General features: G+C 50.3%; 1 protein-coding gene across 4 annotated transcripts in view; it reads right to left on the minus strand.

Moving 5' to 3' along the window:
• Positions 1–377: 377 nt before the first annotated feature.
• Positions 378–12,353, minus strand: part of thoc2 (THO complex 2) — a 55,585-nt gene continuing 43,609 nt past the window's right edge. For 3 of the 4 annotated variants that reach the window (XM_081698659.1, XM_035532043.2, XM_081698658.1), the window contains 6 exons: positions 3,365–3,484; positions 3,026–3,092; positions 2,639–2,778; positions 1,742–1,812; positions 1,453–1,500; positions 378–1,163 (listed from right to left, as the gene is read on the minus strand). In XM_081698659.1, the coding sequence (XP_081554785.1) occupies positions 1,473–1,500; positions 1,742–1,812; positions 2,639–2,778; positions 3,026–3,092; positions 3,365–3,484 (426 nt within the window). In that variant the 3' untranslated portion in view covers positions 378–1,163; positions 1,453–1,472. The remainder of the gene's footprint in view (positions 1,164–1,452; positions 1,501–1,741; positions 1,813–2,638; positions 2,779–3,025; positions 3,093–3,364; positions 3,485–12,353) is intronic. The other variant, XR_014117463.1, reaches the window with a different exon arrangement.

The following is a 12,353-nucleotide window of genomic DNA, read 5'->3' on the forward strand; positions in this document are numbered from 1 at the left end:
CTATCTAATCTTAAGTGGTACTGGATGAGAATGCTCACCAGACCTTCTAAAACCTGAAAAAATTATTTTACCCTGTCAAGAACTGAACTAGTTCAAAATCCCTGAAAGTGTGCAACAGAGTCAGACACACAAAAAGCAATCTGTGGATTATAACAAAGGAGACTTGTGCCATCTACAGCAAGTGAAAAGACAGGTTCTGCTATCTGCAGCACCTTAGATACCCTGAGCTCAGCCCTGAAGTACAAGGAATGACATTATGACTGAACTAAGCAAAAATCACACAGCTCTGAATTTCTGGTCACATCGGGAGAGTCACTTGCTGAAGAAAATGAATCGTGTCAGCAGATTCTTAAAGCACAAAAGGACAGAATATGACACACTGAGAAAACCTTCTTTATTTAGAAAAAAGCATACACCAGTAGACTTAAGCAGATTAAAAATTCCAAAAGTAGTTCTCAAAGAGATGAATACTTTCCATTTTCTGTAGTCCATTTATTTATGAAGAAATCCAACTTGCCATTTGTTTTATACAAATCTTTTAAAAACGTGATTTAACACACAATGAGGAGCTTAAGGTACATTTGCAATGAAAGTAACAGGAAATTATGTATTACAAGTAACCATTTTATTTAATGTATACATAATATACAAATAGACCATTCTTACTGCTTCAAACACACCTAAGCCTAAATATCACATATGGTTTAAAAAGGAGGAGACAAAAATAAATAAACTGGAAATCTAACTGAGGTGGAGATGCTTTTCGATTGCTTGAAAAGGTAAAAGGGGAAAGAAAAAAGGGCGGGTTTGACAGGCATTAAAAATGCAAGTAAATTTGAGAGCAACATCATTCAGATCCTAATTTCCATCTGTGAAGTACAGCAGCACATTGTGCTAAAATTTAAAGGAAATGAACTTTCAGCACAGTACTGAAAATCACAATAAAAAAATGGCAGGTTAAAATACAAGCTACAATATTTCTAGGCAACACAACAAAAGTATTGACACAGGCAAAAAAGAAAGAGAAAGAGAGAAGTGGCTAGGGTGCAAATGAATCCTCTGCTCAGGCTGATGGGGAAAAAGAATGAAGATGCTGACATAGCTAAAAGGAGTTTCGGGCGAATGGAGGTCCCCATGCTCGTCAAAGGTCACAACAGGGAATTCTGTATGGGTATAATAACGATCATCAGAACTTTTCAGCATTTTTCATGTGACAAGATGCTGTAATATTTAAATAGTATTGCAGATAGAGATGCAGCAAAAGCAGACATGGAGTGCAACTGCACCATTTTTAAATCTCTTAAATTAGCCATTTTAAAATTAGTGTGTCATTCAAACATTTATAACATTTATTTGCTATAGACTAGAGCAGCAGGGACATAGAGAGAGATATGCTCTGTGAATTGAGCCCAGCACTGCACAATACACAATCGAACAGGGGCCATGTCTTACCTTGATCTTGTCAGCATACATTATCTGTGCTTTTCAGATGATTTATGAGTGCAAAATGTTAGGGAAAGAAATCATGTTACAGAAGAGACACAAACCGAGCAGGTATGGAACACAAGGGAAACCCCAGATAGAAAGGGTGCAGTTTACAGAGAAGTTACAGAGAAGATCTCATGAGATAGTTGTGTAACAGTATCACATCTTTTTTTGGGGGTGGGGCTTCAGTTTCTTTACAAAAAATCAAAAGCGAATCCACAATGTATTCACTAATAGCTAAAACTTCAAAGGATATTGTTTTTTGTCTTCTTTCGCACCGGTGCTGTCTCTCTTTTTTTCTGATTTTTCTTTGTCATGCCTGGATTCCTTTAATAAAGCAAGAAAAGCAAATAAATGAGGCAACATGAGAGTACTTTCAAAGAAGTGCAGGCTCCTTTGTAAGTTAGCAGAATGTAGCTCCATCCTCCCCTGCACAAACACCAGAAAAAGCTCACTCCTTCATGGAGCTGAATGGAGAAAAATAAATCAAATAAAAATATTAACCCTTGGGCTGCATACTGTATTCACTACCAATCACTGACAACTCATGACTCCACTTTTTGTCTAGCAGTAAAAAGAAACTAAAAAACTAGACCTCTGCCTTGGTCTGAAGAGGAATGTGGTAGTGGTGTGAGCAAGCAGAAAGATCTTGAACGTTCCGGTGCAGAAATAGCTGACCTTACTCCTAATTCCAGAGCTCATACCCAAGAAATTAAATAATGATTTTGCAGCTTCAATGACATTTTTAGTGGCAAAAAAATCTTTGCTTTAGCAAAAAATCTAAATAACTGACTGAGCATGAATATATGCTGATAGGAGTCATTAGTAGTCAAAACTCACCAGTAAATCCCTATATTTACATCTTCTGTAGTAATGAGAATTTCAGAAGTTATACTCCATTTGTCTCAACCCCACCTTCTTGAATATCATGAATAGCTCTAAGAAGGACTAACAGATCTGAGGCCAAAAAGCAGTGTAGGGCAGTTTACATTTGCACTGAAAGAAATGAAGTTAATGCAAGGAGGGCAGGAAGACTTCGTCTTTAAAACAATGCAACAAAGCAGTACAAATAAACATCTGCCTGTGCATCTCCAAGGGCTCCTGTTATAGAGCTGCAATGATCGTTCATCCAAGGGGCTCTGGGTGCCACTACCTTTTTGCCTCCAGAGGTCTTGTCGGCTTTTGCCAGATCACTCTTGTCTTTGCTGGTGGATTTGGAGCGCTTGCTGTTGTCCTTGTCGTTGGAGCGGGGTGAGTCCGGCGGGCTGGCACTCTTGCTGTGCTTGGAGGAGTCTGCGGGACGGCAGCCGGAGCGGACGAGAAACAGCGCAGCCGGAGTGAGGAGGAGGAGGAAAACACACGCCGACATGCACGCACGAGGCAGCACGCCAAGGGCGACTGCCTCGGCCGGAGAGGGCGGGGGTCAGGGGCAGGGCTTTCCTTTTCACTGACCCCACCCCTGCATCCCCAGCCTGCCCTCCTGCCTCCTTCTACCTCTTACTGTGGCGCACATTTGGAACAAAGGATGTTTGCAACTCACTCGTTCCATTCTCGTCTTTGCGGCGCTTGGTCTCCTGGCTCATCTCGCGGTCACTGTTTGAGTAATCCTAGACACACAAGGGGGGAGAAAATCAAAATGGAGCGATTGTAATCGGTACCCTTCCTTGTCTGCTTCCTTCAGTGCAGGAGCTTAACATCTGCTGGTCGTTTGGCTCAGACGGCGAGGAAGATGACGACTCGGTTGAATGCCTCATGACATCGGATCCGACGCAGGCCCGATAAAGCACTCGTCCTGCTGCCAGACTAGTAGCGCCACGAGACTCTCCCTCCCACCATGCTGTTGATATCAAAGCGGTGGCAACAGTGGCAGAGTACTCACTCGTTTGCGTTCTTTCCTGTCTTCCTTCTTCTCCCTCTCTTTGGAGCGATCCCTGGGCTTGTCGGACTCTTTCTTGTCGGCCTCACCCTTGGACAGGCCTGCGCTGTGGTTGGCGTGATGCTGTGGGGGGTGGGGTGGGGGGGTGTAGAGGGTGAAGCCGGGGTGGGGTGGGGGAGGATGGGATTAAAGGCAGGGGTTAAAGGCTCATACTGCGAGAGTGGGAGCAGCCCATAGAGACCGCTGGCACACCGTGAGCGTGGGCCAAGGGAGATGAGGCAGGCTCTAAACCAGACTTCACACCTGGACATCACACATGAGTGAGCCAGGATCCTACTGCCATCTCCAGCATGCACAAAAAGGCAGGAAAAGATATGACAACAATATAATAAAGGCTAGCTCATACCACCACCACCAATCATAAATCATCATTACATTAACCATTTTTCTTTTGAATGTTTTAATTTGAGCATATATATTAAAGTTTCATACAATGATTTAAGTCAGTGCTTTGAGGTGGTCATATGCACAAAGCATCAGCTGAAATCAGTGCAAGGCCAGAGTGAGGACAGGCTGTGTCAAAAGATCCAGGCTTAACTCTATGTTTAATGACCATCTATTTCAGAAGGCTGAAGGGAAAAAAGACATTTTCATTAAAGATTGGCTTGCCACATGTGGTCATGTCCTGCCTGCGAAAGGCTGGGCGCAATAAATAACAATATTTTTGATGCTATTCATCATTTTCTAAACAAATCTGGCCAAAGCAAAAATAAATAAATAAACAAATAGATAGATAATCTCATCATCAACACATCACATGGACCATAAAAGTAAACACTGTTCATGGAGTTATCATTTTCAGTAACAAACGAAAGCTATATTCTGAAAAGTTCCAGACTGGCATTCCTCTAGTGGCAGACTTTGTTACCACCAGACCGCTATCAAAAGGGAATGACTTGCCCATAATGCTTCCTGCATGTAACATCTCTGCAATTTAACAAGGCTTAAATCCGCCTTCAGTACATCGCTGTCAATACAGAAGCTCATTAGACAAATTCTCCACAGTCCAATCTGAACGGAGCCATACAAACGACAAAAGCCAAGAAACGAGCGTTAACCAAAAAGGATCTGATAATTTGACAGCACTGTAAAAGACAGGTTATGCTACTGCAACATGAGCAGGGAACAAGAAACAGCCTCACACAGCTGGGAGAGCATGTGCAGGAGGACAGCTGTATGAGCTTGAAGGTGGGGGCTTTGTAATTGACAACAGTCCCAGCAGTCTGTCGGTGTTAGCTACTAAGATTATATCACCTACTGAAACGCCACCACAGATCTTCTCTGCTAATAGACACTAAGAAAAAGAAGCCAAACAAAGCACAGAGAGGGGGGAAGAGGGGGAGAGAGAGGGGGAGAGAGCACGCACAAGAAAGCGAGAGAAAGTGAGGGAGCAAGAGAGCTCATTAGGGCAGAAGAATGAGTGGCTGAAGGAGTGACAGTGCAGTGGAACTGTAGAAGGTCCTAAGTTGTTAAGGCCCATTCCTGTTGGTTAATTAGGAACCTTACAGATTTTTCTCCCTTGCCCAAGGTGCGTAACATCTTTGGGCATTCAAATAAAGTCAAAATTTCATACAGAAATACAGAACTTCCTGTTTTTTTTTCTTTCTCTCCAGTCACCACAATAGTGGCTAACACATTATTCCGTTCATCAAACGGTGGCAAGAAAGCAAATTTGAATGATGACCATTAGGCCAGAGGACGTCTGACTTGAAAAGCAGTGGAGGCAGACGACTGTACATCAGTACTGTACATCAGAATCTTGGTTTGGATGTTGGCAGCTTGGGGCCCCAATAGCTCACTTTGCGATTTAAATTCAGACATTTGGTCCATGTAATTCAGTCCGTGCAGAAATACATTTTACCCATCACAATAAAACACACTTGCCCTTTTCCACTGTCACAACTATTTGGAAAACTAGACCTTTGTTTCTACTGATGAATAAGCAGACTTCTTGGAATCTCTCTAACATTTGCTCTGATCTTAGGGCAATACTATCCAGAACAAGGGTCATATAATTTGTGCCCATCACCAGTGATGCCTAAATACCACTCTAATCTTTAATTGTTTCTCTTTTAACATTTTAGCCATTGACTAATTCAGTACTTGCTATGGTCTTTGATATTCCTGAACAAAAAATAAGCAAGATAGCCTAAATTAAAGGTGTGTACAGACATACTTACACTTAATTTATGGTGTGTTTATATATATATATATGGATTGTGTGTGTGTGTGTGTGTGTGTGTGTGTGTGTGTGTGTGTGTGTGTGTGTGTGTGAGACACACTATTATTATACTATTATATTATACAGTATAGTATAGTATTTCAGAGTAGGTTAAAATCCTACAATGCCAGCTAAAGCTATGAGTTTCTAAAAGCAGCTGAAAATATCATGGTTTATCATGACCATGAAAAGACTTATTTGAGAAAATAAGCATCAACACCATCACATTTAACAGACATTACAAGTGGATATGCTGGAGCTGAAGTACCATGCAGTGTGGTAGGTATGTGGTTTTCCACAGGCAGCCATCCCAACACTGTTACGTAAGACGTAAAGACGTGGTCGTTTATGCGCTTTAATCGCTGGCAACAACCAAGCTTCCCTAGTGGTCATTTCTGAAAGCAATGGTTGCCTTTGGTCATTTAAACAAACATAACAATCTACTGAATTCTCTCTCTCCAAATATATTCCATGTTTTATGTGCAACGGTTTAGGCATTACACAAGTGCTACAGGGTAGTACAAGCTCCCAACATACAAGAAAGACAAAATTGCAAACACTAAGAATGTGTGAATGATTTTCACTAAAAATTAGAGGGGCATGCTAGAGAATCCTTCATACCAGAAATGCAATATGCCTTTCAAAATCTATCTGCATGCATACATACATACATACATACCCACCACCCACCCCTCACACACACACACACACCCACCCACCCCACACCCCACACACACACACACACCCCACACCCACCCACCCCACACCCACCCACCCCACACCCACACCCACCCACCCCTCACACACACACCCCTCACACACACACCACACACACACACACCTCACACACACACACACCTCACACACACACCTCACACACACACCTCACACACACCTCACACCTCACACACACCTCACACGCACCTCACACGCACACACACCTCACACACACACACCTCACACACCCCTCACACACCCACACAATCACACACCCCTCACACACCCACACCCCTCACACACACACACACCCCTCACACACACACACACACCCCTCACACACACACACACACACCCCTCACACACACACACACACACACACACCCCTCACACACACACACACACCCCTCACACACACACACACCCCTCACACACACACACACCCCTCACACACCCCCCTCACACACACACACCCACACCCACCCACACCCACACACTCACACACCCACTCACTCACACACCCACCCCCCTCACACACCCACCCCCCTCACACACACACCCACCCCTCACACACACACCCACCCCTCACACACACACCCACCCCTCACACACACACACCTCACACACACACACACCTCACACACACCTCACACACCCCTCACACACCCACACAATCACACACCCCTCACACACACACACACACCCACACAATCACACACCCCTCACACACACACACACCCACACCCCTCACACACACACACACTCACACCCCTCACACACACACACACCTCACACACACACACACCTCACACACACACACACACACCCCTCACACACACACACACCCCTCACACACACACCCCTCACACACCCACACACACCCCTCACACACACACACCCACACCCACCCACACACACACACCCACTCACTCACTCACACACCCACACCCCTCACACACCCACCCCTCACACACACACACCCACCCCTCACACACACACACCTCACACACCCACTCCTCACACACCCACACTCCTCACACACCCCTCACCCACCCACACCCCTCACCCACCCACACCCCCCTCACACACCCCTCACACACACACACACACCCCTCACACACACACACACCCCTCACACACACACACACACCCCTCACACACCCACACCCCTCACACACCCACACCCCTCACACACCCACCCCTCACACACCCACACTCCTCAAACACCCCTCACCCACCCACACCCCTCACCCACACCCCCCTCACCCACACCCCCCTCACACACCCCTCACACACACACACACCCCTCACACACACCCCTCACACACACACACACCCCTCACACACACACACCCCTCACACACACACCCCTCACACACACACACACCCCTCACACACCCCTCACACACACACACACACACCCCTCACACACACACACACACACCCCTCACACACACACACACACACACCCACACCCACCCACCCCCACTCACTCACACACCCACCCCCCTCACACCCCCACCCCCCTCACACACCCACCCCCACCCCTCACACACACCCACCCCTCACACACACACACCCCTCACACACACACACCCCTCACACACACACACCCCTCACACACACACACCCCTCACACACACACACCTCACACCCACTCCTCACACACCCACACTCCTCACACACCCACACTCCTCACACACCCACACTCCTCACACACCCCTCACCCACACACACCCCTCACCCACACCCCCCTCACCCACACCCTCCTCACCCACACACCCCTCACACACCCCTCACACACACACACACCCCTCACACACACCCCTCACACACACACACACCCCACACACACACACACCCCTCACACACACACCCCTCACACACACACCGCTCACACACACCCCTCACACACACACCCCTCACACACACACCCACCCCTCACACACCCACCCCTCACACACACACACACCCCTCACACACACACACACCCACCTCACACACACACACACACCCCTCACACACACACACACCCCTCACACACCCCCCCCCACCCCTCACACACACCCACCCCTCACACACACACACCCCTCACACACACACACCCCTCACACACACACACCCCTCACACACACACACCTCACACCCACTCCTCACACACCCACACTCCTCACACACCCACACTCCTCACACACCCCTCACCCACACACACCCCTCACCCACACACACCCCTCACCCACACACACCCCTCACCCACACCCCCCTCACCCACACCCTCCTCACCCACACACCCCTCACACACCCCTCACACACACACACACCCCTCACACACACCCCTCACACACACACACACCCCACACACACACACACCCCTCACACACACACCCCTCACACACACACCCCTCACACACACACCCACCCCTCACACACCCACCCCTCACACACACACACACCCCTCACACACACACACACCCACCTCACACACACACACCCACCCCTCACACACACACACACCCCTCACACACCCCTCACACACACCCACACACACACACACACCCCTCACACACACCCACACACACACACACACCCCTCACACACACACACACCCCTCACACACACACACACACACACACACACACACCCCTCACACACACACACACACCCCTCACACACACACACACCCCTCACACACACACACACACCCCACACACACACACACCCCACACACACACACCCACACCCCACACACACACACCCCTCACACACACACACACACCCCTCACACACACACACACACACCCCTCACACACACACACCCACACCCCTCACCCACCCACCCCTCACACACACACACACCCCTCACACACACCCCCCACACCCCTCACACACACCCCCCACACCCCTCACACACACCCCCCACACCCCTCACACACACCCCCCACACCCCTCACACACACACCCCTCACACACACACACCCCACACACACACACCCCTCACACTCACACACACACACACACACTCACACACACTCACACCCACTCACACTCACACCCACACCCACACCCACTCACACTCACACCCTCACACTCACACACCCCTCACACTCATACACCCCTCACACTCATACACCCCTCACACTCATACACCCCTCACACACACACCCCTCACACACACACACACTCCACACACACACACTCCTCACACACACACTCCTCACACACACACTCCTCACACACACACTCCTCACACACACACTCCTCACACACACACACCCCTCACCCACACACACACCCCTCACCCACACACACACACACCCCTCACCCACACACACACCAAACACACCCCTCACCCACACACCCGCACCCCTCACCCACACACCCTTCACCCACACACACACACCCCCCTCACCCACACCCCCCTCACCCACACACACACACACCCCTCACCCACACACACCCCTCACCCACACCCCCCTCACCCACACACACACACACACCCCTCACCCACACACACACACCCCTCACCCACACACACACACCCCCCTCACCCACACACCCCCTCACCCACACCCACACACACCCTCACCCACACACCCCCCCTCACCCACACACACACACACACCCCCTCACCCACACCCACCCCCTCACCCACACCCCCCCTCACCCACACCCCCCTCCTCACCCACACACACACACACCCTCACCCACACACACACCCTCACCCACACACACACACACCCCCCTCACCCACACACACACACCCCCCCTCACCCACACACCCCCTCACCCACACCCCCCACCCACACACCCCCCCCTCACCCACACACACACCCCTCACACACACACACACACACACACCCCTCACACACACACACACACCCCTCACACACACACACACACACCCCTCACCCACACACACACACACCCCTCACCCACCCACCTCACCCACCCCTCACACACACACCCCCCACACCCCTCACACACACACCCCTCACACACACACACCCCTCACACACACACACCCCTCACACACCCCCCCCACACCCCTCACACACACACCCCTCACACACACACACCCCTCACACACACACACCCCTCACACACACACACCCCTCACACACACACACACACACCCCACTCACACCCACACCCACACCCACCCACACCCACTCACACTCACACACCCCTCACACTCATACACCCCTCACACTCATACACCCCTCACACTCATACACCCCTCACACTCATACACCCCTCACACTCATACACCCCTCACACTCATACACCCCTCACACATACACCCCTCACACACACACCCCTCACACACACACACACACTCCACACACACACACTCCTCACACACACACTCCTCACACACACACTCACACCACACACACCCCTCACCCACACACACACACACCCCTCACCCACACACACACACACCCCTCACCCACACACACCCCTCACCCACACACACCCCTCACCCACACACACACACACCCCTCACCCACACACACACACACCCCTCACCCACACACACACCAAACACACCCCTCACCCACACACCCGCACCCCTCACCCACACACCCTTCACCCACACACACACACCCCCCTCACCCACCTCACCCACACACACACACCCCCCTCACCCACACACACACACCCCTCACCCACACCCCCCTCACCCACACACACACACACACACCCCTCACCCACACACACACACCCCTCACCCACACACACACACCCCCCTCACCCACACACACACACACCCCCTCACCCACACCCACACACACCCTCACCCACACACCCCCCCTCACCCACACACACACACACCCCCCCTCACCCACACCCACCCCCTCACCCACACCCCCCTCCTCACCCACACACACACACACACACCCTCACTCACACACACACACCCTCACCCACACACACACACACACCCTCACCCACACACACACACCCCCCTCACCCACACACCCCCTCACCCACACACACACACCCCCCTCACCCACACACCCCCTCACCCACACACACACCCCCCCCCACCCACACACCCCCTCACCCACACCCCCCACCCACGCACCCCCCCCCTCACCCACCCACACCCCCCCTCACCCACACCCACCCCCCCTCACCCACACCCACACACCCCCCTCACCCACCCCCCCTCACCCACACACACCCCCCCCTCACCCACACCCCTCACCCACCCCCCTCACCCACACACCCCTCACACACCCACACCCCTCACACCCACCCACACCCACACACACCCCTCACACCTACCCCTCATACCCACACACGTGACATGGAATGTACAATATCTCCCCAAATAATGCTAGCCCACAACACATCAGATGTTTATTTAATAACATCAAATCACAGTAATATCTGGGAATACCTTGAAAACTGTCCCTGAGAGAGAGGGAAGGAAGAGCAGCCTACTCAAAATTCAGCTGGATTGCTTTCGTGAGAGATGCCATCAGCATATTTTCAAATATCCTGCCATTGCCTTCAGTGACCATAACAGCAAAACTGTTTTATCTCTGCACTAGCTGACAGGAGCTGTTCAAAACGAGTCTGGTATGGAAAAGCAGAGTGAGCGAGGATCCAGAGTCCAATCACGGGCTGAGAAGCAAGGAGAAGGCTCGGGAAAATGCAGTCTGTGTGTGAAGAAATGGAATGACAAGACAATTTCTTTCTGGTGAGACGCAAATTTTGGGTTAATGAAGGGCTTTGTCGTTTTACAAAATGTAAATTGAGCAGAACCTTGTTAACACATGGAAACAGATTATATCGTACTAAATGTACACCATAAGCCTGAACTCCTAGCTTACAGCAACTTCATCTCTGTGCTTAGTAGCTTTGTTTTAAAGAGAAAATAATATTCAGAAAAGCTAAACCAGTTCAAACACGTTGGTGTGCCTCAGAAAAAAAGAACAAATGAGTGAAAACCACTGCTCCACATCAGGTACACAAAGCAGCTCT

The sequence above is a fragment of the Electrophorus electricus genome, chromosome 16 (genome assembly GCF_041902795.1).
Source record: "Electrophorus electricus isolate QZ-2024a chromosome 16, ASM4190279v1, whole genome shotgun sequence".
Taxonomy (NCBI): domain Eukaryota; kingdom Metazoa; phylum Chordata; class Actinopteri; order Gymnotiformes; family Gymnotidae; genus Electrophorus; species Electrophorus electricus.